At 43.4% G+C, this 27,869-nt stretch overlaps 2 protein-coding genes across 2 annotated transcripts; one reads left to right on the top strand and one right to left on the bottom strand.

The window, feature by feature from the left end:
- Window positions 1-17: 17 nt before the first annotated feature.
- Window positions 18-17,097, top strand: ttc37 (tetratricopeptide repeat domain 37). Its single transcript, XM_027006224.2, has 41 exons — window positions 18-238; window positions 507-599; window positions 685-828; window positions 1,241-1,332; window positions 1,429-1,504; window positions 1,793-1,936; window positions 2,152-2,250; window positions 2,355-2,463; window positions 2,669-2,809; window positions 2,937-3,038; window positions 3,595-3,719; window positions 3,831-3,917; window positions 4,070-4,173; window positions 4,267-4,393; window positions 4,611-4,790; window positions 4,879-5,003; window positions 5,104-5,354; window positions 5,638-5,740; window positions 5,903-6,076; window positions 6,347-6,491; window positions 6,584-6,662; window positions 6,789-6,850; window positions 6,933-6,989; window positions 7,122-7,190; window positions 7,282-7,356; window positions 7,444-7,585; window positions 7,713-7,806; window positions 8,196-8,273; window positions 8,414-8,538; window positions 8,637-8,760; window positions 10,169-10,393; window positions 10,988-11,060; window positions 11,214-11,267; window positions 11,363-11,474; window positions 12,549-12,677; window positions 12,875-12,999; window positions 13,405-13,569; window positions 14,252-14,404; window positions 15,639-15,769; window positions 16,074-16,203; window positions 16,617-17,097. The coding sequence occupies exons 2-41, from the start codon at window positions 510-512 to the stop codon at window positions 16,686-16,688; spliced, it is 4,692 nt and encodes a 1,563-aa protein (XP_026862025.2). The 5' UTR covers window positions 18-238; window positions 507-509; the 3' UTR covers window positions 16,689-17,097.
- A 1,124-nt stretch (window positions 17,098-18,221) lies between these two features.
- Window positions 18,222-27,053, bottom strand: fam81b (family with sequence similarity 81 member B). Its single transcript, XM_035529991.1, has 8 exons — window positions 27,049-27,053; window positions 24,989-25,190; window positions 24,330-24,448; window positions 23,138-23,267; window positions 21,542-21,645; window positions 20,078-20,201; window positions 19,447-19,642; window positions 18,222-18,617 (listed from the first exon to the last, which is right to left on the bottom strand). Exons 1-8 carry the CDS (start codon window positions 27,051-27,053, stop codon window positions 18,484-18,486), a joined length of 1,014 nt encoding a protein of 337 aa, XP_035385884.1. The 3' UTR covers window positions 18,222-18,483.
- Window positions 27,054-27,869: the final 816 nt, after the last annotated feature.

The following is a 27,869-nucleotide window of genomic DNA, read 5'->3' as shown; positions in this document are numbered from 1 at the left end:
CGCGTTAGATACGCCTTCCGGTCAAGTGCTCCGAGGGTGGCGGCCGAGATCAACGAGACTTCTTCGGCTTTTAATTATAACCTTCCGCTATCCGAACCAGCGCTTTAAGCTATTTTAAAAGTGTCATCAATGCGAATCAAAGTTTATCTTGTTTTTTTTCCCCCTCGTTCTACCAGCAAAAATTGTAGTTTGGCGCATGCGCAGTCTGCTCCTCTGAAGCGAGCAGACGAGCACAGTGGTGAGAGATAAATATGTCGAGTTATGTTAGTTACTTCATTTATAGTTAATAATCTGTTTGTGAAATAGTCTTAACGTTACAGAACGCTGTGATTTGAGCTCAATTATTGCGCTGCAATGTGTAGTTAAGTTGCATTTGGCCAATTAGCGGGTTGGTTGCTAGCAGTCAGTCAACAAAGTAAACCTAGTTAGCTGAGGTTATATTATATAATATAGATGTATCATATAGATCATATATTCTAGCTGCTGGTTTTATTTCCCCCTCATAGACAATGTCAAATAAAGAAGTAAAGTCGGCTTTGAAAAGTGCCAGAGAAGCCATCAAAAACAAGGAATTTAAAGAGGCTTTGAAACATTGCAAGGTGAGCACTGACAAGCATTTTTGGGTTTGGCTTACACAAAACCACTGTCTGCTCGGAAAATAAGCGCTGCGTGCTGTTGTCCAAGGCTGTCCTCAGACTTGAGAAGAATAACTACAATGCCTGGGTGTTCATTGGAGTTGCGGCGGGTGAACTGGACCAGCCCGAGCAAGCCCAAGCGTCTTACAAGAAAGCAGCAGAACTGGAGCCTGAGCAGCTGCTGGCGTGGCAGGTCCGTTTGCCTCGCATGTCCCTCACTTGTTAATCGTGCTGCAAAAATGGCCCGCGTGTATTATTGTGTTTAAGACGCACCTATTGACATTAAACTTCATGGTGCGGTTAATAAAAATGTCCTTAAAATCTCTGGATTTAAAAAACAAACAAACAAAAGAAATCTTTTATCCCACCTTCTGTGGAGTCTTTCTTTCGTTCTTATATTTTTAAGATTGCCTGTGATCAGGTGACGCGCCTAGAGCTTGGTATGACTGCAGCAGCGGGCGAAAAAATAAATGAATGATGCTGTGTGTAGGGTGCATGTTTATGCATCCAGTAAAGTAAACGCCCCTGTATACACCCTGTAACAGGCACTCCATGGGCATTAAACTGTACAGAAATGAATGTTAGTGTTGATTTTTTTTCCACAGGGCCTAGCAAATCTCTATGAAAAGAGCAACCAAGATGAGTTCAAAGCTGAACTGCCCAAAATCTACCAAAAACTCATAACATTGTATGAAATGTAAGTATTGCTGATCTAATAGGTAGCCTAACACGCTCTCATTATTTTACATTTTTGAGTCTTATGTGTCTATTTTTTACCTTCCTGTGCTTGCAGTTCAGATAAAGTCAAATACTTTGAAGTAAGCAAGAAGTTGGTGGACATCTATCAGACTGAAAAAAACTATTTACAGGTATAGGAATGATTTGGATTTCATGATTTTTGGACAGGTAGTTCTACTTCTTGGTTCAGGGTTTACGTAGCGCATTGTAGCCCACTACCAAAATATAATCTATCGACTGGTTATTATGGAAGGTTATGATGAGTCCTAGATGAAAAGGATATAGTGCAGTTTGTTTGAACACTAGTTATTGTGTGGAAAAATCAGTTCCCAAAAATCCCTACGTAGCAGTGTACTAAATCTTTGAAAACAACAAATCACGCTTTGTATGTGTGCATGCGTGCGACCGCTGGCGGGCAGGTGGCGAAGTTATGGAGGCGACTCATCCAGGTGAAGGAGACAGAGGAGACACTGCGGAACGTTGAGAGGCTTGAGCTCTGGAGGGAAATGACCGGGCTGCTCCAGGCCAGTGTGGAGGAGCAGGACAACGAGACACAGCAGCACGTGAGTGGAATGGCACGGTGTGTCGTGTATGTCTGAGTAACCTGCTCTGAAAGGGAAATGTTCAGGTCATATAAGCAGATGATATTAGCTATACAACATCGACATTGTTTGAGTTCTTATGGCTCTTGATTCTTCCAAAGTATATTTAAAGGGTACCTTAATAATGAGAGGGTTTTTTTTTTTCTTTTATCTAAATCTTTATATGCCATTTTCAGCTCCTGTCTGCATTTGAAAAAGCTCTTGAACTAACAGACAATGTGCCAAGTGAAGACCACAGACAGCTTACACAAGATTACATTAAATGTCTCTCAAAAGTAAGTAATGAACACCTGGTATTTTCAGAAAAGTTGAGTACTATCAGTGTAGTAAAGTATGTGTAATTTAAATAAATGTTATCCGTCATACGTGTCTGTGCCAGCTTCCTCATGAAGTGGTGAAGCTGAAGGAGATGTGTGAGACAGTGCTTCTCCTCTACCCGAAAGACCCATATCCCTTAGAAGTTCTAGGGGAGCGCTACCTAATATCGGGTAAGAGAATACAAGGGTTGGAGTCTTACTCTACTGACAGGCTAGTAGGCTATAAAGCTCACCCCTGACAACACAGATCTTAAGAAAATGTTTGTTGCTCACCTTCTGTGCATAGCAAGATTAGGCAAATTGAGTTTCATAGCTAAGTGCAGTGGAGAATGGTTGGGTTTGATTAAAAGGATGTTTCTGGTGTGTGCTGTGGTAGGTGATTGCAGCGAGGACGCTGTCAGCAGCTACACACGTCTCTTGGAGATGGATCCAGTCAATTCGCTGGCCCACTTTGGCCTTGGTGTCAAGGCTCTTCAGGAAAAGAAGTATGAGGATGCCGTGAAAAGTTTTTGTCTTGGTCAGTGTGAGGTTTATGCATGTTCTTAAAAAAAACAAAACAAAAATCCTTTCAGTTGCACTCATTGCGTTATTTTATCTGGCGCTCGCTGAGTGTTGTCTAAGCGTTCTGGTTCCTTTGTCCGCAGGACTGAGGCGGACGCGCTCCAGTGTTATTGGCTTGTACAACCTTGCCCTGGCTGAGCTCAAAATGCACAAATATTCTGACAGTGCTGTGTCCTCCAGTCAAGGTATAAAAAGCTCACGCCGTCTGACTTGTGGGCATTTCTGTGAATGCTGTGTGTAAGTGTGAGAAAACGAGAGCTGTCGTTTAGCAGTCCATTCCACGTGGTGTGCCACTGAAAATATGAATTATTTATACAATAAGCGTAGAGGGTTCCCATGCGTCATGGAATTTGTGGAATATAATGGAATTTTAAAAAGTTTGTAGTCTGCAAAGACAGAGGTTTTGATCATTTTTGGTTCAAGTGATAGAATATCAGGGAATCTTGTTAGTAGCATCTTAAATTTGTTTCCATTTATTAAAATTTTATAGTTTCATGTGTTTTCCCTGTTGTTTGAGTGGTTGTTATGGCTGCTTTATATTTCCATACCCATTTATCAAAGGTGAAAAGTCAGGGAATTTGACATTTGACATTGTGGGACCCCTGAGTGTAAATGTGCCACCCATGTGCCCAATGCAAATATTTAAGGTAAAACATACAGATGTACTAAAGGCAGTGGACTTTCTGGCTTGTACATTATGAGGAATATGTGTATTTTTGTGTGTGTGCGTGCGTGCTTCAGGGCTAAAGGGGAGTGTGGGACATGCTGATGAATGGACGCAGAAGCTGCTCCGGGTGAAGCTGGAGGCCCTGGTGAGAGATGGGACATCGCAGAGTGCAGACGAAGCCCTGGAGATACTGGATCAGGTAGGCCACCTTCCCTAGATCCAGGCACAGCCTATGTGGGCCCACCAGGTAGACCTGCTTTGGATGTTGATATGGCTGTAGTTCTACATGACTTTAATGTGTCCTGTTCAGATGGCAGATTCCAGCAATGATCCTGCACTGTTGGCATTAAAAGGAAGAGCCTACCTGCAAAAGGGGCAGCTTGAAGAGACGTTTTGGGTACCAGGTTTTCCCGTTGTTGTGTTTTACTTTCAGAACTTTCGCCCCTGTTAAAAGTGTGGCCCAATGCGTTATTGTTTTTTGAGTATATGATGTAGTGTCGTTTGGACTCAACCACTCTGCATTGTGTGAAATGTGTCTGCTTCCTGAAGGTTTCCTCCGAGCTGCTGAGCTCTCACCCAGACTCTGTGGAGGGTTTAACCCTCAAAGGTCTGGCACACATGGCTAAAGATGAGCACCATCATGCAGAGCTGAGGTGTGTAGAAAACACACACACACACACACACACACACAGACACGCACACATACATACATATACATGTGTGCATGTTTCTCCTGTGTTCTATAGCTTTGCAGAGGCTCTGTCTCAGAGGCCAGACAGCGGTGAGCTGTACTTCCTGCTTGGCTGTGTGTATTGGAACATGGGGGAGGAGTCACGCAGGGACAGGAACAAAGCCCACACTCATCTGCTGAAGGTAGGTCTACCGGAGATGTCTCCACTTGCTGGAGATCTTTGCACCTACTGGAAATGTCTCACTCAGCCTTTTATTGTGCTCTCCGTCTGAACTTGGATGCTCACAGCGTCTAATTTCGCTGACTTTCTGTGCATTGCAACTGCTCACCACGTGCAGCGAAGGTGTGATTTTAGGCCTCGGCCGAGTAGGTTCGCTTATCACTGTGCCGCCTGTCCAGGCTGGCAAGCTGGATCCCTATCTGGGCGCCGTGTTCCGCTACCTGGGCCACTTCTACAGGGAGGTGGCCAAAGACCCGGGCCGGGCGCGTGGCTGCTATAAGAAAGCGTTCGAGCTGGACTCTGCGGACGGGGAGGCCGGAGCCGCCACCGTGGATCTCAGCATGGCGCAGGGGGACATGGTGAGCAGCAGCCTACACCATTCCCAATCATCCCGCATTTGGGCCCTACAGAGGTGAACCACCAGCACATGCGTTGTCTGTTATGCAGGACTCTGCTTTAGCCGTCCTGCAGTCTGTGACCGAGAAAGCCACTCCAGGTTCAGCAAAGTGGGCCTGGATGAGGAGAGGCCTCTATCACCTTAAAGTGGGCCAGCATCCACAGGCCATTGCAGAGTAAGAGGCAAACCCGTAACCAGCAACTGCCATTGGCATCCCCTATGAGACAGAATTTCCATTTCTATTGGCCCCACTTTATGCCTGGCTCCCCCTACAGTTTGCAGGCGGCGCTGCGGGCTGATCCTCAGGACTGGGTCTGTTGGGAGTGCTTAGGTGAGGCATACCTGAACCGCCACAGCTATACGGCTTCCCTCAAAGCCTTTGGCAAGGCCCACGAGCTCCAGCCAGACTCCATCTACAGCCTCTACCAGACTGCCGCTATCAAACAGGTCCTGGGCAGGTTCTCAGAAGCTGCAGGGGAGTACCGGCAAATTATAGCGACAGAGGAGTATGTGCCAGCACTCAAGGGTAAGTGTGTGTGTGTGTGTGTACGCGTGTGTACGCATGTCTCAGTCTGAACATGGATATGGACTGCGGGTGTGAGAATGAAATACCCCTTTTTTGCAGTTGTGTGTCAACGTGTTGCTGTTTTATGCCAGGTTTTTGTTTTCATGTTTGTCTGAAAGTGTGAATTAAATGAGAACTAAATGCTCTATTTGTTCCACCTATATTCTTTAACTGGCCTGATTTTTATAAATGGCTATGTATCACTAGGTAAATGTCAGATATCCCTAATGTTTTTGGTCATCAGGACTTGGTGAATGTCTTTTGGCATTGGCTAAAAGTGCCATGGAGGACTATCTGGATGGCAGAGCAATAGACCTGATACAGGAGGCCATCAAGTACTTATTCAGGTACCATATGTTTGTGTCTTTATCACTATCATTATGTGAGTGCATGGGGAAGGAGAAAGTCTCAAATTGTTTTCAAAAGTATCTTGTTTGTGATTAAGTGGAGTGTCTGTCTCTCTCTATCTCTGTGTGTGTGTGTGTGTGTGTGTGTGTGCGCGTGTGCAGGGCAGTGCAGAAGCGTCCAGACCTGTCCTGCCTGTGGAAGCTTCTGGGTGACGCCTGCACCAGCTGTAGCACCGTGTCTCCAAACCGGGCCAGCTTGCTGGTGCCTGGGCCACTGTGCGGGGCCAAACAGGACCAGATGTTGATCCAGGAACAGCTGCTGCATCTTGGGGAGAGGTGGGTCACCACACCCATGCATGCCCTGCACATACCCACACTCTGTTGGACATTAAGGGGATGGGTCCAGTTGAAAATTTAATGGCCTCCTAGATATTTAAAGTGAAGTTATTCCCCCCCCCCCCCAAAATGCTCCATTTGTTAAAAGGTTTCTAAAAGTGCTTTCATTAGTGACAGTGTGTGACCGTGTGAGAACTCCAGCATTACGTCTTTCAGATCTGTAGAGTTTACCATCAACATGCTTCATGTGCAGTAACCTCTGCGTTCTAGATGCTACGCCCGTGCTCTGAAAGTGATGGGGGAGGCGCCAGGCCTGTGGTGTGATCTGGGCCTCAACTATTATCACCAGTCCAGGCTGCTCCTGGGACAGCCCACTGAGCAGGTTGCCCAGCCGCTGCTGCAGAAAGCCCTGCAGGTACGCCGTCTCTGACCTGGGAGCAGGGGTTCCACAGTTTCCTGTCTGAAACACAGCACAGACTTGTAGCGTGTGGTGTTCTCTGTCCGTAGTGCGTTAAAAAGGCAGTCATGCTGGACAGTGGGAGTCACACGCATTGGAATGTTCTGGGCGTTGTGGCCATGGCTAAAGGTAAGAAGGAGAAAGCTTTTGAAACATGATCAGTTTTGTTAAAGTAAATCATTAAATGGTGTGATGATGATGATGATGATGATGTAAAGGTTAAAAGATTAGTGGTGCATGCTTTCTGTCTTCCAGGAGTTGAAAACTTTGCCCTTGCACAGCACAGCTTTATCAAATCAGTAAAAGTGGAACCGAATGTAAGTGCTGTTCCAGCTGCACAGGGGCCTGGTTGGTTAAGTCTCTAAGCACCGAGCTGATGGTTATCTCATATGCTTTCAGAATGCTGTAGCATGGACAAACCTTGGAACTTTGTATCTCACGAAAGGCAACATTGAGGTGAATTTCAAAAGTTCTCTCATAAGTTTATGTATATTTATTGTATGCCTTATGCACACGTTTGCCTCCAGAAACAACCCCCCCGGTACTTTGGCTGATGCCTTATTTCCTGTTCTTTTGTTTGCCTTTTAGCTGGCCCATGAGGCTTTTAAGATCGCCCAGTCCCTGGAGCCGCTGTATGTCAACTGTTGGATCGGACAGGTACAGCAAGCTCATGGAGATCAACCCGAGACATCACAAAATCGTCTTTAACCTTTGTGTCACTGCTAGAACTAACGCTGCTGTCTGGTAGGCTCTCATCGCTGAGACTGTGCGAAGCTATGACACCATGGATCTCTTCAGACACACCACAGAGCTAAGCACTCATGTACAGAGTTACAGTATCAGATTGCCTGGATTCTGCAGTTACCAATGTTTTCAGTGAGTGAGTGCTGTGGTGTTTTGTGGGCGTTAGACTGAAGGAGTGAAGGGATACGCCTACTGGGTCTGTGCCACTCTACTGGACAAGAGTAACCGAGACTCTGAGCTGTATCTCTACAACATAGTGCAGATGAACGCCGTCTCCGCTGCCCAAGTGGCTTTGAGCAAGTACACAGGTGTGACCCTAGTGCTTGTGCACCTGTGTTGCTACCTTTTTAACATATTGTCATTTGACATGAATCACTTTGCGTTGGGGGGGAAAAAAGCCCTTTTGGACCACTTGAGTGTTCTGTAAATCTGCAGAAAGGATCCAGACAGATGCTGAAGCTTTTGTGATGCTGGGATTCTTGAATGAACACCTGCAGCTGAAGAAGCAGGCCACTGAGTCTTATAGGAGGTGGGTAGCGAGAGCTAGACAGAACAGACACACACACACACACACACACACACACACACACACACCTGTCCTGAGCCTTTGTTTACAAGCCCTTGTATATATTGAAGTCTGATCATTTGTTCACTAGTCCTTGTGCATTGTAATGTCTAATTATTTTTCCATGTCTAATTATTTGAATGAGTCCTTGTATGTCTCAATGTATGATTACTTGCTAACCAGTTCTTGTATATGTTAATATCTGATTTTTTTGTTTGTTTGTTTGTTTTTTTCCTTTCAGAGTTCTTGTATAGGTTTAAAGTCTCATCATTTGTTCACTTGTGCTTGTTAGTGTCTGATCGTGTATCTAGTAGTATTTAATGTTTGATTTGCACTTTATATTTCCCATTCAGGGCTGTGGAACTGCTTCAGAACAGCCCACACACAGAGGAGATGAGCTTTGCTCTAAGAGGCTACGCACGGACCCTCTGGTAACTGTCACTCATTCTGCCGTTAGCAGATGACAAAAATGGCTTCTTTTATTTGCAGTTACTTCTGAAGCCTTGAGCAGATGTTAACCCCTAACAAAGTAGTGTTTTCCACTAACAGTTAGTGGCACTTTCTCTTGTAGTGACACGGGACTGTGGGAGGAAGCAGTGCGCCATTACTCCTCCACACCACTAGAGGAGCTGCAAGATCTCACAGGCCTGGCTTTAGCCTGCTTCAGGGCCGGACACCTGCAAGAGAGTGTTAATGGTAAACCTCTTTTAAAGCTTTTCATATGACCTTAGTAGCACGTATACATAATGGCAGCCCGTGTGTGTGTGTGTGTGTGTTTTCGCTTTGTTTCCTAGCCTATGAGAAGGCCCTTGCAGTGGCTTCCACTGAGAAGGAGAAGGCCTATATACTGACATCTCTGGCTTTACTGCAGCATAGAATGGGAAACATGGACGGTGCTAAAACTCTGCTCTTCAAATGGTGAGATTACTAGTGTACAACCAAAGTGGACTTCAGGACCTAGAACAGGAGGGGCAAACTCGGTTTAAGGGACCAGTGTCAAGTGGGTGAAATGCCAGTTAAGAATGTAGTGAAGAAGCAGATTATTATTCATTTGTCATTTTGACTAAAATGTATGTTCTGTATGCTCAACTTGGGTTGCTCAACTTGGGTTGCTCATCACCCCCCCCCCCCCCCCCCCCCCAAAAAAAAACAAAAAACAGGATGAGATAAATACATGACTTTCAGATGATTAAAAAAAGTCCTCGATTTAGATAAGAGCCTCTGTTGGGGAAAAGGCCTCCTTTGGATTTAATCACAGATTATTTGCTTGTCCAATTTAAAATCACTGTAAATTGACACCCATATTTTTAATGGTAGGTTTTGAATATGGTTCCCAGGAGCAGAGTTCCATATGAGGAGAGTCACAGGAACAACTGGCTCCAAGTTTTACTCTCATTAAAGTTTAAATGTGAGGCTACCCAGGCTTTACCGTCCTCTAGACAGTCCAACAGTGGGTTTAAGGAGTTTGGATCTTTCCTTTTCAAAGGCAGATAAATTTGGGTGACATTTGCGTATCATTTGGAAAAAAAGATGCTGTATTTTCTAAGAGTGGGCCCTAAGGAGTGGATATAAAGGGAAAACGGGTTTGACCCGGAACTATAACCCTGGCAGCCTCTGAGGAGACTTCAAAGTCACCAAGGCTGGTGGGAAAAACCTCAGTCAAATGAGTCGAATCTGAACTCCAGAGAAGAACATTTTAATGCTTAATGCCAACACAGTGCTCCAAGCGAGACATGAGGTCTACGTCAAAAGAAACTGCTGTGAGGGCTAAACGCATAAGAATTGCAAAATTCCTAGAGTTTATAAAAGATAATAAAAACCTTTTAAGAGTGCAAATTCAGTGTTGTGAAGGGCTTTAAAAACAGACCAGGCTGGAATTCCATATTTAACTGCAGACTTTTTTAGACTTAAGTGCAAATTTCTCTAAAATGTTTGAAAGAATCAGGAGTTTGGAAATTGGATACCACGTTGAGATTTTTTTAATATACATTCTGTCTTCTCAGTTCGGATATCTACACCAGCTGTCCTTTTAAAATGTCAAAAGACGTTTTCTCACTTGCGTTCAGCTCTCCTGTGTCAGTCATTCATTGTTCAGATTTAGGTTTGGCGCGTGTGATTTTAAATGCAGCAGCAGTGCCAAAGATGTTTTGGAAATGGTGATCTTAACTCCGCAGTACTCAGGGACTCTGCGTAAGTGAGAAACATTTGTAGATTCATTTGGGGAGCCAGATTAAAACCATATTTTTGGTTGGTCCTGGCCCAATTTCTTCTGCTGGATCTTACCCTAAACATCTTTTGTGTGCGCGTCCGTCTGTCCTTCGCGCAGCTCTGTGCTAAAGGAGCCGGTCCCAGAGAGCCTGCTGTGTTTATGTGCTCTGGGCCTGGTTCATGGAGATGTCACCCTGGCCAGTGCCTCCCTCTCCGAGTTGCGCAAGATGGAGGGAGAGCATGGAGGTGCTGTGGAGGAGCGCTGCCTGCTCACCTGCACCCTGCTGGCGCTCCAAGGCAACTACAGCGCTGTGCAGAGAGAGGCCTCCAGGGCTGTGTTCAGGTACATGGTGATGGACGTGCTGGGGGTAGCCCTTTCATCTAGTTCTTGATCGATCCCAAATGACTTTACAGAGCAACATTCGTATCTGAAGAGTAAACATGTGACAAGTAAACATCTACCGTGTCCATTAGCACAGCCATTCTTATAAAGCAGAGATGAAATGGTGGACCCTTCATTCAGTGGAGGGTACTCCATTTCTTTATCAGCAAATCAACTTGCATCTGTGAAATGAAGCTTCAAAGATTGACAGACTCTGTTTTAATGTGTTTTGCTTAAACAGCTGGCAGACGTGATCATTGTCATGACGAAGGCTTTATATATTTAGCAGCTCCAGTTCCATGGAGCAGGTGTAGTTCAGCAGTTAGTGTGTTAGACCAGTAAGCAGGATAATATTGGTTCAAGCCCCACCACTGCCAATTTTCCACTGCTGGGCCTCTGAGCAAAGCCCTTAACCTTCAAACTGTACTTAGTCGCAAGTGTTCGCCACTTTGGATAAAGGCGTCTGCTAAATGCTGTGATTCTGGTGACATCACATTAATAGTTTTATTGCACATTAATCTTTTGACATTTCTGCTTGACCTGGTCTTGTAACAGGAACCCTGGAAATCCGACCCTCTGGGCTCTGCTCTCCAGACTGGTGCCTCAATATTGTCCCAGCAAAGCTGATGTAGGTGTCCCAGAGCCATTGCAAATAAAGACCCATTCTTTTGAGTCTCCTGTTGCTAAAGTCTGCTCACTACTGTAAAAAACAAACAAACAAACAAACCTCCCTGAAGACTTGGTTAGTAACAGGGGCGTGTATATGACATCTCTTTTAAAGGCAGGCTCCGTGGTGGGCAGTGTGGCGTGTCATGCTAGCCTGACTCTGGGAAAGGTGGGTTCACATCCTGTACCCTGTTCAGTGCAGAGGAGGCTGGAGACTTCAGGTCTGCCTATCTCATGGCTCAGTTCCACTCTTTGTACTCCTAGAGGGCGCTGCTGTACAGTGGTGTGAATCAGTTAGCCTCAGGCAGACACTCTGGGGAAGACAAGAGGAAACATGCTCTAAGGACCATTCAGAGAGCCGTGCTGCTCTGTCCAGGTGGGTTCCGCTTCATTTACAGGTTAATCCCATGGCTAGCTAATGTCTGCACGAAGGTATAATACTACTGGTAAGTAGTGTTGGGGGAGTTACTCAAAAAAAATTAACAATTTTGTAATTACTGATTTATTAACTAATAACTGTACTCAAACTGTAATGGGATTATTTACTCAATATATTCTGGGGGAAAAAAACCTAGCCGTTCACAGTAGAGATGATATTAAAAGACAAGTCCCTATAGCCATGATTTTGGACCATACAGTCTGACATTTTTACATGCATTGAATTCCAAATAACAAAAACATCTCTGGATTGTACAGTTTCCTAGAACTGGCTCTGCTGATCAGCTCCTTAATTCACGCTGTACAATTAAGATGCAGTGGGTAGTGCCTGCCTACACAAACGACACATGGAGTTTGGCATGTACCTGCATAGACTAGTGATGATCTAAATCCATTATGTGTGATTTTAATGTTATCCAGATACAGATGAGTTAAGAAACTTAATGATTTTGTGCCATGCTTCCCCCACCATGAGGTGTGGGTATCACTCATCCGCTGTTGTCCTTTGTTTTCTGTTCCGTTGCTGAGGACAAATTTATGTGTGAACATTTCTCCTTACATTAAAGCCAGGATTTATTACCCTGGTCTCAATACATTTAGTTTACTTTGAAGGCTGCATGTTGCTTGGAGTAATCAATACTGCACCCAGTACACGATGCCTTAGATGCTTTGGAGGCGAGATTGTTTAGAAAATCATGTTGCACGTCTGAGAGGAGCAATACACTGAAATTGACTGAAATGTGCTTCAGGAAGTGGTTTTCAGCGTTAGTTTAGTGGGAATTTGAGTATCCACAGGCATGCCAGGCATGGCCGGATGATTTTCAACAGTTGGTACAATCTGATCTGATTGGTCATCAAGAAAATCAATATGTAATTTGTCTGCTATTTTATGGCTACAGGTTTAGTCAGTGCTGGTGTAGATCATTCCTTCAGTGATTGTAAATCAGAAAAATTAACCTCTCTCTCTCTCTCTCTCTCTCTCTCTCACGCACATATTTTTTCTTATACTCAGACGATCCTGCAGGATGGGCGGGGCTTATGGCCGCATGCCACACTGAAAACACAGCATGTGCCCTGACAGGCTCTGCCCCTTGCAGGGAGGGTCTGGAGAGGATGCTAATGACCCTTGTATCTGAAAAAGGTTCGTTTATTTCCTGTGCGTGTCTGTAGTGAATGTAATCTAAGTAGGTGAGCTACTGTCAAGCTAATGAAAGGTTTTTCCTGTCTTTTTTCTTATTGGGGGGGGGCAGCATTACTGTGTGTAGGGGTGTGGATGTGTGTTTGCATGCGTGTAGTGACCACAGTCTGTTGTGTGTGTGTGTGTGTGTGTCTTTCCAGTGAAAGCTCTGAGGAGAGAAGATGGGGTGTTGGCTCAGGCTCTGGAGAGCTGGGCACTACAGCAGGCTGTGACTGCACTCCAGCAGAGCAACCAGTATGACCAAGCTGAGGCCCTCTGCTCACAGGTTGTGTGTGTGTGTGTGTGTGTGTGTGTGTGTGTGTGTGTGTGTGTGTGTGTGTGTGTGTGTGTGTGTGTGTGTGTGTGTGTGTGTGTGTGTGTGTGTGTGTGTACGCGCATGCTTGGGTGTGGGTGTGAGGGGGGTACGTGTGTGTGTGTGTGTGTGCACATGCACATGCACGAGTGTGTGTTTCCCGGTGCTCAACCCACCTCTCATCCAGTGTCTGTGTGGCCGCATGTGCAGACACAGACAGTTTGGTTATCCTTATTTATGGCATCTGGTTCACTCCCCGAGATTAATTCTAGTTTAGTTAAGAAGACATAATGCACATATTTATTGTGTGATTTTAAGTGTTTGTGCATACGATTGTGTGTGTGTGTGTGTGTGTGTGTGTGCGTGCATGCATTACAGGTCTTGCGTGTGTCCTCAGACAACCCTGCAGTGCTCCTGTTGCTGAGGCAGGTTCAATGTGAGCGCCTCCTGCTGTCTGATTCTGGCACCTGCATCCCTCCTGCTGTTCTGGAGCAGCTCAGTGCAGCTGTCATGGCCAACCCCACCTCAGTCTTAGCCTGGCATGTGAGTACCACCTCAAACCTGGAGAACGTCCGGGGGAACGTTGACCTGCTCCTGTTTTAGTCATGCATTACCTTAATTTTTTTAATATCAAATGATTTCTCTATACTGCCATGACAGTGCAGCCCTTACGTGACGCAACGAACAGCATGAGTGATGGTTCTCTCGCACTCCATGGCTGTAGCAGCTCTTAGCACATTATATACACAATTCAGTTCTCATGAACACACTCTCGTTCAGTCCGGTGAATTTATGAGTGTGTTCTGAATTTAACATGGCATATTTGGAGAATGACCTTTATGACAAAAATAAAGATGATTTCTTGTATGAGGATCAGTGAGCTATCCATTCCCTGAGCTTGTGTTTTTTGTTTTTTTTTTGTGCATTCTGAATAAATTTGAATATTAAATATGATTCTTGATCATCAGGTATGCCTGTTATGCAAATTAGGATTCATTTCTTTTGGACTCTTTGTTTATTTATGAGGGTTTTAGTACTTCTGCAGTGCTTTGTAAGCGCACAGCGTCTGGCATGCCAGTTTATTTTTTACCTTTCATCAGAATGCTCATACAGTGCCACAGGAACCTTTCAAAGACCTTAGGGTACAGTGACTGTTAAAACAAGAAGTGTGCTGCGTTTGCTGTTATTACATTTGCTATTTCTGTCTCTCCCCTGCGCCCCCCAGTGGCTGGCAGAGGTATACCGTTCGCAGGGTCTGCTCGGCCAGGCCTCCATGGTCCTCCAGCAGAGCCTACAGTTGGCCTCTCAGCTGGGCCAGCACAGCGGGAAGCTGGGCAGCCTGCTACGCCTGGCCCTGATTGCTCTCACCCCCTGCATGGTGAGTACGTGGGTGAGGTTTAGGACCTTTGGCTCCACGGGCCCTTTGGGTTAAATTCCTTGATTTGTTTTAAAGTGGTCAATCAAGTGGTTTTTAAATTTTGTGACTTGTTGACCAAAGATCTTGGATACTGTGTACAGGCTGTTTTGCCATTGTGGAATTACCATTGAAATTGGACAGCATTATTCTCCATTTAAACAGGTTTCTAAGTTTTTAAAAAGTCCTATACTTTTTGTTTTAATCCGTACATAGTTTGTATCATGAAAACAGAAACCCAACCATGTCAAGTTTGGTTTATTTGTCACATGCATAGTCATACACAGTATAACTTGCAGTGAAATGGTCATTTCCTGTAGTTAGATGCAAGTGGGGGGGACTGTTCATAATGCGCACAGCCAGGAAGTTGGGGAAGAAAAAGCAGAGAACGATGTGAGAGAGTCTCTTCTCTGAGTAATCGTCAGTTCCTGCAGGGCTGAGACGGCGCTGATGGGAGGCTGGTTCCTGCCACCAGTGAGCTATCAGCCAAGTCTTGTTCATTTTTATTGCATAATTTTATGTATTTATTTTTGTTTATTTGTTTGCTTATGACAAACAACTAGATGCATCAATTACAGGTTCTCGAAAGGTTTTGTCGGGAAACTACTGAGTTGCTTTGTATTTCAGTTTAACGTCAATTAAGTTTTCATATTGAGAGCAAGTTGAAAAATATCAGGATTTCATTGTAAATGTTTTTGTAGTGTTAGTATATTTCCTAAAAAGGTGTTCTCACAAACAAAATTGCAGTGTTTTGTTTTTGTAAATGAATTGCCACTGTAGCTTTAGCAAGGCACAAAATTCACAGATGGGTCTTGCATGTGCTGGTCTTTTTATATTTATATATATATATATATATATATATATATATATATATACATTATAAACACTTTCTATCTGTCTATCTGTCTAATAGTGTGTGTGTTCATACTTTTTGTTTCTTCAGCTCTTTCTTCAGGTAGATGCTTTGCATTTTGGGTAACTGTTAGATGTGGTAATTTTGATGGATTACTGTTGAGGCAGGTAGTCCAACCTAAATATAATAATAATAAATTGGATTTTGAATAGCTTGTTCTATAATCCCTTTGGATGTACAAATGAGTTGTGGAGATCATGCACGTGAGGGAATTATGCAGTCTGTGATTGCTGTCTCGAAGCCAGAGTAGGTCACTGAGATTATGCGCCTCGTTGTGTGCCTTAGGCCGGGGTCGGAGGAGCCGAATGGGTGAAGCTGGCGCGGGAGGCATGTGGTGAGGTGCTGAAGCTGGGTCCCTGTCCTCTTGCTCTGCTTTTCCAAGCTTTGCTCCAGTTCTCCGTGAAGATGGGTGCCAGGTAGGTAGGCAGGCAGGCCACGGCGGAGAACAGGCTAATCTGTGGGCTCAGCTGGCCACACCAAGAGCACATCAGCATATGCGATGCTCTGAAGCCAAGTCACAAAACACCTGCTCAGAAGGGCCTCACTCTTAATAATAAGGCTACTCTGTCGCCTTGCCAGTTTTACCAGAGCAACAGTTTAATGAGCAATGAAAGCTTGGCTGTGGTATGTAAGTGCAGTAATTTAGGCTGCTGGTCTTTTTCGCAGCATTATTTTATTCATCATCATGTGATTGTTGCATTTTATCCCCCCCCCCCCAAGGGACACGCGACGCCTGTTGGAGAAGATCGTTTACAGCCCGACCTCCAGAGATGCAACCACAGTGGCGTCCGTGGCGCGCTGGTATCTCCTCCGCCACCTCCATGCCAAAGACGACCTGCAGCTAATAGACGTGAGCCGCTTGTGCATACTTGTGTTGATCTCACAATCTCATATGAGGGAGTTATTGGAAATGTGCCTTTCTGGTGATGAGGGTACATTAGAATGCAGTGACGACAGTTTTGAATGTCCGAAACACCAGCTAATATATACGTTTCCTGCGTGTGCTTGTTAAAATATCAGTGGGAAAGAAATCTGCCACTTAAGTAATTTTTTAAAAAGCTAGAAGAAAATTTTTATTTATTTTTTTTAAATGAAATAATTTAAATCTCATTTTGGAATCTCAGCCTAAGAGGCTGTACTGTTAAAAGGAGTATAATATATCCCCAGCGGATGTGGTTTAAATTATGTATTTAATTTTGAAAGTGAATCATGCTTTCAGCCTTTGATATAAGTGTGTGTTTGTGTGTGTTTTTGTGTGTATAGACCCTAGTGGAGGAAGCTGAAGCAGCAGGAGACTTGAGGCTGCTGGAGTACCACCGCCGCCTGTACCCATAAGCCCCGCCTCCTCCCGGCCTCAACCACTCAGGACTGGCCCCACCCGACCCACCCACCCACACACCAACTGAATTTTCAGTCAACTCCCCTCTTCTTCATATTGTCTTAGATTTGCACCAAAAGTCTCGCGCTTATAAATTCTGCCAGGCTGTTTACCAGTGGAAGAGTGTCCTTCCTTGTCATTAAGAAGCACTTTTATCAAACTTTGTTGCTAGCTGTTTCTTTTGAATGCACGTTATTGCATCATGCTTTGTTTATGTGGGATGGCTTTCCAGTTTAATTCAATACAGTGCCTTTGCTAACCAGTCACCTGACCTTCACAGTTATGAAAGCCATAGGGTTTAGCTTGTTTTGTACCTGAATTTGCAAAATTAAAACTACAATAAACAAGGTTGACATAACACAGTAATAGCTACAGGGAAATTCTACAGCACTTCCAGATCTCTGGACCACACTAGAGAGGCAGGATGGCGCCAAAGTCTCTGCATGGGAAATGAGCTTCTGCTAACTGAAACAAAGCAGAGGACTTCTGGAGTTTTATTGTTTTTGCTGCCAGTGACAGAAAAGAGCAAAATGTCTGCGAAATATGAAGGCAGTTGCTCTACGCACAACAGCGCAAACCGAACAGCAGCCAGGAGAAGGCGCGTTAGTGGTTGTATGCCAGCACGTTTGTCAGTTCTTCTGTTTGCAAGTGCTCAATGACTGGATGGATCGAGGAATGTTTTCATAGCTGCAAAGCTGGAGGCAGATCAAAAACAAAAGCATAGTGAAAGTATCCAACATCTCTACCAAGTATCCCGCGAGAAGTAAAATTGGGTTAGTAAATTACAGGTTGGAATGGTACTGTTGATCAATTTCAACTGGTCTTTTAATCTCAGTGAGCCAGATGCTTTTTGCCAAAAAAACAAATTACGTAAATAAATGCAAACGGAGAATGGAATGATTTGCATGTTTACTCTGGCACAAGTTCAGTCCTTGCCTGCCAACGGTTAATAAGTCATATTGAAAACATTTCTGTCTTTACCACTGAACTCTTCACCCAATGTGTACGCTGTATAATTAGTCAGTGAACCGAGTTGCGTTACTAGGGGCTGTGAGCCCAGGAACTCTCTCTTTCATGGTACAGCAAAATATCTGCTGATTTGATTTACTTCAGAATTACGTAAACATACTCCCCTCCTTACCCTTTGAAGAAATGTTTCTGACATGCTGGATCCATCGAAGAAATAGATACGTGAACGTGACTGGACAGCACTTCACTATAATGCAAATGTTTTATTTGACTCAGGAAACAATTACCAAGACATGACCGTTTCAGCTGAAATGTTTGTTGTCTTAATAACTGTCCTGAGTCAAATAAAACTATTGCATTATATACAAGTATGTTTACTTATTAGTTCAGATTTTGAGCATTAAAAAAAAAATGAATTGAATGACATCATGGACTCTTAACTCTTTCCATTGGTGATTGTTTAACTGCTTTGCAGTGATGGCATTATCTTGTATTTCACAGATATCATAGTGTGTGCAGACTACAGGGACTAATTGATGACAATAGACTATTGTGGAGGCTGAGACATTTAAAGTACAGCAATGTTTCTTATAATATCAAACCAATGAACAGCTATTTAAGCTCTTAATGAACTCAAACGTAGTTTGAGGTCTTTGAAGACAATGTTCATATGGGGTTTCTTTTTTAATGTAGTGAATTAAATGTAATGGCTTAACATAATCAGTATGTGCCAAAGTCAGCGTAAAAGCACCGTGACAGAGACTTTCTGTGGCTCTGTACAGCTCAGACGTCTGGAAGTCCCACCATGGTCCTCTGAATTCTCCTGATATCTTTCTTTAGCTCTCCTTTGTGCAGCCTGGCTTGGGCTTCGCAGATGTGCCTCAGGGAAGCGATGGAATCGTGGACAGACTGGAACCCTGTCCCGCACACACACAACACAGAGGGCCCACTTCTCACTCGTAACATGGCCATTGCACTGGTTAGCGTCATGTGTTTGTGTCTTGTCTATGATGGGTTATCCTCCCTCATCCTGCTTCACTACAGATAAAGGACTTGAGCAAAAGCTTCAAACTCTTTGTTGCTGGTTGTCCATAGTGAAGTGAGCTTTGAGTGTTAGATTTGAGTGTGTCTCAGGCTTGAGTGGAGCTGTATTTGCCTGCATTTTTAGGAAATGCATATTGAAAATGCCAAGCTAACCAGCTGACTTTGCAAATGTGCCTGTGCAGTACATTTTGGATTGAGGTCTCTGTAAACTATGCTCATCTTATTCTTGCTCCATGATTATCCCTCTCACAAAATACTACTAAAAACACATAACTAGTGCACACCTAAGGTAATACAATCATAGGATATGTTGGAGGGGTTACTAATGCACTATCCATAATACCACAGAGCGAATGATACTTTAGGTGGCTGGTTTTTTATGGCAAAAGGAAACCATGCCAAGTCTTTAGTCAACACTGAGTTATGTGTCATGGTTTTCAGCCCTTGGCTCACTCTCTGTAAGGGTTAGAGGTTTATGAGATTGCAAAGGCAAGCCAGTCAATAAAGTTGGTTAAAATGAACTCAAGCTGCTTTCTGTCATGTCATCACCTCTACCACCACGACTAAAGTCACACTTGGCAGAGACACTGACAAGTTTTTAAAATTTGTAAGATTTGTAGTTGCATTCATTGTCAGTGGCCTCGTGGATCACTTCTCTATGGTTTTATGTGACTTAATCATGATCTTCATTTGCAGACTAACCAGCCTGGTACTCTCTCCTCATCTGCTCCAGGCTGTCTCCTAAACTCTTCTCCACAGCATCGATTCTGCTGTTCAACTTGCTTTCAGATCGTCTGGTCCGATCTAAAGGATGTTCTCGCTCCAACTGCTTCTCCACCCGATCCAGACGAGCAGCGAGGAGGTTTATCGGAGCTTTCAGTTTCCCTTCCACCTCAACCTACACAGACACACACACACACACACACACACACACACACACGTTCACTCAGGGTGCATACATTAATGTTACATATGTTGCGTAGATATTATAATTTTCTCCCATTTGCACATTGATGTGCTTAAATTCAACTGCTTGTCATATTTGGTCCTGCAAGCCATTTTATCTATGACGAGAGACACACACACACACACACACACACAGACACAGACACAGACACACACAGACACAGACACACACACACACACACACACACACACACACAGACACAGACAGACACACACACACACACACACACACACACACACAGACACACAGACACAGACACACAGACAGACACACACACACAGACACACACACACACACACACAGAGACACACACACACACAGACACACACACACACAGACACACACACACACACACACACAGGTTACCTCTCTGTCCCGCAGCAGTGTCCTCAGTTGTTGGCCGTCCTGCGTGTGTGTGTTCAGCTGCTGCTCGGTCCACCTTCTGAGCCTGGTTACTTCACTCTCCAGTTCCCTCAGCTCACTGGATGTCCTGGCCGGGCACCAAATCATAATTCATGCAGCCTCGTTACCTTCACTTACAACCATTTTCACAGAGCTTAGAGAGCGCAATAACTAAAAGGGTTTGTTGTCCAAACGTTGGTAGACGTTCAGCATGTTAGAAGTTCAAAAATAGTGGCAAATGTTATTCATTGTGACCATTTTTAAATTGACAGTCGAGTTTTGACACCTGAGAAGAAACAAAACTTTCTCTTGTTATTTAATTGTTTTGGTTTGATGCAGGGTCATTTGTCTGAAAATAACCAGAAACTCAACTCACCATGAATAGAGACGAGTGTTGTATTGGGAGGCCTACATCAGGCAGATTTCACTATGCAAAACTGTTTAGATTTCTTAATTTATCCAAATCCTATGCATTTTGCTCAGTTTATGCTTATTATTCAGGAATAAGACTACTTTTTGTTGTTTGAGGAAAAACTTGGCTATCTCCTCATGATGAACACCCGCTCATTCAGTGCGATCACCTGCAGTACTCCTAAAGTGCTCACTTGAAGGAGTAATGAAAAATGTTTTTCAAATGTTTGTAACAATACAAAATGAGCTTGGTGAAGCAGTTTGTGACCAAATTATTCCAGTTGATATACCGTGAGATCACTTTAGGTGTAACGTTTCTGGCCCACGGACTCCCTCAACTGTGAAGGAGGTTTATTGACATTAAACACACACAACAAAGGTGGCACTCGCACATAACACTGACGGTAAACATGACTCTACACTTAACATTAAACGAAAAACACATATACATTAATACGGGACTACCCAAAACAACGTTACGGTGACAGCGATCGAAATTAACACACACACAGCGACAAGGGAGCACAAACCGACAGAGGTTTAAATACAGACAAACACTAAACATTAAACCCCATGCAGGTGTGTGCTATCCCAGGCGGGTGTGGTTACGAATAATACACGTGAGTCCCCCTGGACGCGGCGGGCCGTACCACGTGACTCGTGGGGGAAAGAGCCTTCTGTGACATTAGGACTCTACTGTAGGCCAACCCAACCGTTTCTGGAGCATCAGCTCCCCCATGAGAAACGTTCACTCTGAAATTGTCAGAGCTCAACAACTTTCTCATGTTCGTCATCCGCACTGGTCTAATTACTCCTGACAGGCAGGTTTGATTGAATTGGGCCGCAATTAATCCTGTGGGAACGCAGCGTTGCAGAAAATACTCAGCCCCCAAATAAGTCTTTTATTGCAGGGTTGCATCTTGGCCGTAGTTTCATGGTGGCCTGTGTGTCCAGTGTTTGAAGTTGAAGTGTATTTCATGTTGTCAGTAACTGAAGAAAAAAAAAAAAAGACCTCACTTGGTTTCAAGTTGTCTGATGTCCTGCTGTAAGTCCCTCGTAGTGTTCCGGCATGCAACCTGCTGTGACAGTGAAGCCTCCAACCTTTCCAGCGACTGGGAAATCTAACGGAGCACATGGATTGACTAACTCTGTAACTGGTAAGAACACAGGAGAAGCGCACTGCTACCAAGTCAACTGTAGAGCACATCACAGGAAGGGATGCAAGCAGCATTTGGGTGGCACGCACAGCCGTTCGGAGTAGCTCACCCTACGCAGGTCAGGTGTGCTGAGCAGAGGTAGGGCTCACACATCTGCTTCGCTTTCAGTTTCAGTTACCATTATGGCAGCTGCAGCTTTTTGCACTTACGGCCCGGTGATCTACTGACTGGCTGGGAGCTCGGCAGCAGCTGAGCGTTGACAGTGGCAAGCGATAATTTTCTGATGGAAACAGTTAGGCTAAGGCTGGGGCAGCTTTAAGGCATAACTTAAGCTTAAGTTCTTGTGTTGTCAAGAAACGTGTATGTTCGTGCCTTTATAGAAGAGTGTGTGGGGTGTATTCCTTGCTCAACAGCAAAGGAACAGCTTGTATGCTGCATTCTACTTTATATGTTCTCTGTTATATATACAGGGCAGTGGGCCGTATTTATAACTATGGAACATACCAGAGTACTACAAGAGTCTTTCCTGAGGCAATCTAATGCCATGAGAATTAAGGTATTAATTCTTCTTCATGTCTGCATGCCCACACACATCCTCAAACTTAGTCTAGCAGCTCAGCATCGCCCATGGTCCTGCAAAGATGTCTTGGTGATGACAAAGGTTTAACACTCAAAAAGCTTATATAAGAGCTTGACTATCTGCTCAAAAGCTCCAATGAAGCATATATTTGAGCTTGTACCAAGCCGTGTCTGTTTCCGTTAGCCTCTTTCATAAGCAAGTAGTTTGTGACATCTGGTCAAATAGTAGCCGGATATTCTGAATGGGTATGAAAAATGGGTAAACGTTTACCTGACTTTTGTGTATATAAGAGTAGCTAGTTACGAGAATGTGAAATTAATATGCTGCCTCTTGTCAAGTAAAAAAAAATATTTTTTTGAGCTGCACACCTACACAGATTCTCAACTGCACACTCCCTGGATTTGCACTGCTTATGGTGTTGAAAGCTTTTTGTGGACAAGGGAACTACTGTATTATTGTAAATATATCAACCCTTTTGGATGCCTTCTCTGTATGTTTGAATCTCCAGTATTCCATGAACTTATTAATATTTGTAAAAATGAAACACAACATTCCCCCCTCCAATTATTTCTTCCCCTGAGTCTGAATTCAGGCATCATGTGACTGATTAAACAGCACGACTTGGAAGGTTTATATTTTTCGGCTGTAATGCTTTCGTATGTTGTATCTTCTTAAGAGCTCCCATTATGCTTTCCTGGACCTTTCCTAACATGGTACTACTCTGTAAAATCAACAATCTGAGACCTACTGACCCAGAACCTTCTCTGAACTTACTGAGAACTACAGACACAGAACCACAGAACTATAGACACAGAATCTAACTTGGTAGACACATGATCCTTCAAAAGCATTTCAGTATGAGATTTTAACACTCACCTTGAGCTCCATGTCTCTGAGTCTCAGTTCAATCCCAGCACGCATCTCACCAACTTCCTGCTGGAGCTTCAGGATTTCCTGCTCAGCGGCTCGCATGTTACTGGAGAGCTTCGCTATACTGGCATCACACCTAATGACTCAAAGGCAGACTTAGATTAACATATGTTAGAGACCTTAAAAGATCAGGTGGATGCATGGAATATGAGCTGGTAGATTTATATACCTGTAAAAGGTAAAAGCAATAGAAGGTGCTATTGAAAAAACAGAATTTAGAAGATGTGGGAGCGCCGTGAAATTGGAAAATGAGTCATCATAACTGATCTCATGGTAATTATGTTTGCTGCACTGCAAATGTAATGGTGCACGTATAGTGACATTGCAGCATCGGTGTAGATTGATTCTGTATGACTCCAATAAGTGCTTTAATAAATCAGTTTCCCCTTCTGGGTCTCATTGATCATAACTGGAGAGCTTCAAAATGAACATGGAGGGTATTAAATCCACAGAATCGATTGCACTGATTCTGCCCTTATGTTGCTGGCCCCACACCAGCAAATGAGCTCCCACCCAGACCAGGTTACCAGGGCCACCCATGAGCTGTGAGCTCATTGTTAAAGTGATTCCCCCCTGACCTTGTAGGCTGGGACACCAGATCAGGTTTATGATCGGCTATATTTATCCAGTGGAATATGACCCAGATTTAGACAGGAGGTCAAAATGGGGTCAAGTACACACACCAAAAAATGATTGGGCATTTATGAGGGTTGATTCATAAATCTTTGTGGTGCAGATGTGGTGCATGTCAATTTAGAGACATACACATCTTCCACAATAGTGGAATTTAAACATAGCTTAAATTTCTAGATTCATTGTGAAGGAATTCTCTCTTAAAGGTTGTTTGTCTGGTAGAACAAATGTTTTTTGAGGTTGATGTGGGTTGGTTTGTTTTAGTAAAATTTCATGCACAGAACCATGCAGTGAATAAATGATTCTTTGGCTAGGAACTTTCAGGTTTCGTACGATTTCGAGTCAAAGTATTACAGGCAAGTTGCACAAAACATAACAAAACAAAACTTCCCACAACCCTAAAAAACTTTTCACTTACCCACTTTTACTGACCAAAACATTAATGGATGCAGGTGACAGATAGGATATCACATGTGACCTTTAAGACAGACATTGTGAATGATACCTGGCCACTCTGCCTCGCAGATCACCAATGCCTGCTAAGTTCTTGTGATCCAGGCTTTGAACTGCAAAACTCATCCCTGATGCCACACTGTCCCTCTGGACAACCTGGGCCTCCAGTACCTATGAGCAATGGATAGACACATATCTCAGGTAGTAATTGCTCCCCTTTAATATATTGTCATAGGGTTGGACTTCTTTCATTCTTGAAGTAAACTCAGTCTTTGGAGTCTTTAGATCTTTCCCACTGTTTTTTTTACCTCCCACTTTTAATAGAGTATTGTCATGTAATGTGTTCCCTTGGCTAAATGCTATTGGCACCTGTTCTGAAAAATGCCTTGCTATTGATTGGACATCATTTCAAAAAAATGTTTTGTTTACATCTACATCTGAGAAAGGAGTGTGTGGTATAAGGGGGCCAGTCCATCACTTTGTGAGGTTAATTAAACTGATATGAAGGTGAGATGTAGAAAAGCCCAATATGTTTTTATCGGATAAATATCCAGACTAGTGGAGCATTTTAAGATATCAAATGGTGAACTGTAAAGAACCTGTGATCATATAATGTGTGCTGTTCTGTATGGTAGGTTAGATATTTGCAGAATGTAAATTTGACTGCTATGCTCAAATTCCATTAACTGTCATTGTCCGGTACCAGTGTACCTGAATGTCCTTGCTGAGTTGTTTGACGATGTGTGTAATGGTCTGGATGTGATTTTCTAGAAGCTTCCTTGCAGACGCCTCCATCAGAACAGAGCCCTGGGTGGCATGCAGACTACCAACTATGTCCTCTTTGACCCGGAAGGCCTGTTCCAACAAGGCAGCTAGGGTTCGCTCTTGTCTGGTCATCTCTAAGTGTGTTGACCTGTGTGTGCAAGCGCAATTTTAATCATTTTAATATTTCCTTAAAATTGGAGTTCCAGGGTTGCGGGTGGGTTGATGCTATCTAATGATAAATGTGTACATTTCGTAGATGACACCTAATTAAAGATGGCAATTAGATGTGAGCTATTGAAGTTGTGTGACTGATAGTTGATGTCTAATAAACCATTGTGGATTACATGTTAATTGACATGGTCAGAGAAGACAAGGGCCCAGGGAGTCTGGATGCAGTTGCTCACAGTTCTTTTTCAGGAACAGGGGTTCAGAGGGACAGACAAAGATGAACCCTGGCAGTTCGGGGCTGTGGGAACAGGCCGTCTTTGACAGGCTCATGCATAGTAACGCTACAACCTCACCAGGATAACGTTGTGTTTAAGTAGTTCCACAGTGATTAACTTAAGCAAGTATCATATGTAAGATACAGCTGGCTGGGGAAAACGGTGTCCCATGGGTGTGGCTGTGAGATTAACTTTATTGATTACATTTAGATGTCCTCTAACGTCCTCTAAAGATGAGGTGGGACTGAAATCTTTGGTCTGTGTTTTCATTAAGTTTCATTAAATTAGTGAACAATCCCTGAAGACCTTAACAAACTACATTAGCCATTGGCTAGCTGGGTGCTTTGTCATGCTGATGCTCTGTTTGGATTAGGCTTTTGCTCTATAATTGAACAATCGAATAGATGAAAGGTCATGGTGAATACACTACAGCACTTTGTTTTACTCTCTGTAAATTTGAATTTTAATGATTGAACTTCACTCTGATTTCTTATTTTAAAGGTAATGTTTCAGTCAAGAACCACAACATGGTAAGAAATGGAAGTTTGGAATGACAGGAAGCCTTAGTCCACTGGTGTGATAAATGTGGACCTCTCCTTACACGGCGCCGGCTGTCCTGACCGGCTCCTCACCGCTGTGGTTCTTTTTACATTGGAGCCATTGGCAAATGTACCTCACTCTCTTCCTACAACAAACAGCCTCACCTGGATGTGGATGCTGCAGATATGTCCACATCTCCCTCTGTTATGATTTATGCATTTAACTAGCTGCAGGTCAACCTATGCTTGACCTTTTCATCTTTTTTTTTTCACTCATTCACTCACATACAATTAGGAGGCTGAATATTTCCCAGCAAGGGGAGCTATTAGCTCTTATCTAGCCTTTGTGTATAAGGCCGATCATCTACCATCATCTTCCTCCTGATTGTGAACTTCTCCAGGGGCCATTAGTGAGACAGGAAGACTCTAAGAGAAAAACTGCATTCAAGATCGGGTATTAATAAACTTTATTTGCATATAATGTTTTTAAAGACAAAGTTTATTTAAGGTAATGCATATTTACCTCAGTGTAGTGCTGAGATATAGCAACACTCCATATGAAAACACAAACCAGGCCCTGTCATATGATCACAGTTCCCAAAACCTATGACATCCAATTGAAATTTATATCATCAATAACAGATGCTGTTTGGTCTACTTAAGTTTTTTTTTTTTTTTGTTTGTTTTTTTTGCAGCATATAAAACCACATAGTCTGCTTATCAGTTTCTGATTCCTACAAATCACCTAAAATGTTAAGAGCTCCTAGTTTAATGAAAAACAGTTATGCTCTTGAGTAAGGTTACAGTATAACCATTTGGATAAACGCTTCAATTCATATGTCTAGAAATACTTGATTCAACCACCACAATATTTGGTTCAGGCCTATGTACTTCTGCTGTGGGGATGACCGTAGGCCAAAAAGCACTGGGGACCACAGATAAGAGCTGTGTTTTGTATAAATGACTCTCTGTCCTTGGAGTGTTCTAAACCTCATGCATCTTAATTACGTACCAAATTACCTACCACATGTCTAACATCCTATATATGGTTCACTAAACTAAACAAACAAAACCAGTAGTGTGCCAAACCGTTGTCAAGCCTTTAATATTGGCCACACAATGATCTTACCTGCTCTTTCCTCTAATCAGACTGTCACTGCCTAATCTTATTCTTGCCATTTTCATATCAGAATCCCACAGTCCCACAAGGCCCAGAGGAAGACCGCTTCCCTTTTAAGTCCTTGCCTGGTGTTTGCTCATTATGTGTCTAGACCTGGATTTCTATAAAGCTGCATTTTGACCATGTTTCTTGTGTAAATATGCTACAAATGAGATTGAATTAATAGGGCATAGGTGTGCAATTAATAGTGTGAATTAATAGTGCGTAGGTGTGCAAAATGACCTTCACTGTGAAAAAAACATCATGGAAATGACATACTGACGTATGATGTATACCACAAGCCCTTCGAGATTTGCTGTGCTAGCTCAATGATGCAGCTTAATATCAAGATTTGGGCTGTTACTGCAGAATCAATGTGTGTCTCTATTAAAGTGACCAACACATGCTTGTTCAGTTTGGAATATAAGAGTCAGACTTGTAGATGGACCTACTGTTCAGAATGAGGTTGGCAAGGCACTAAAACAATCGTAGAAGACTTGTTTCCACTTCCCCTAGCCTCTGGTATCAGGAGTCTCTGTGAGTAACAAAGATCTTATTACTAAAATAATTGAAAACATAAAACTTTATAGCATTGTTTTTGTAAAACGAGTGCAATCCTTGTAGAATAGGTTTGTGTCTGCATCCGAGCACTTCTACGACAAACTAAATAAAATCTAATGAAAAAA

Source organism: Electrophorus electricus, chromosome 9, assembly GCF_013358815.1.
Source record: "Electrophorus electricus isolate fEleEle1 chromosome 9, fEleEle1.pri, whole genome shotgun sequence".
NCBI classification, from domain to species: Eukaryota; Metazoa; Chordata; class Actinopteri; order Gymnotiformes; family Gymnotidae; genus Electrophorus; species Electrophorus electricus.
Note: the sequence above shows the minus strand (reverse complement) of the source record. Positions and strands in the feature narration are given on the sequence as shown.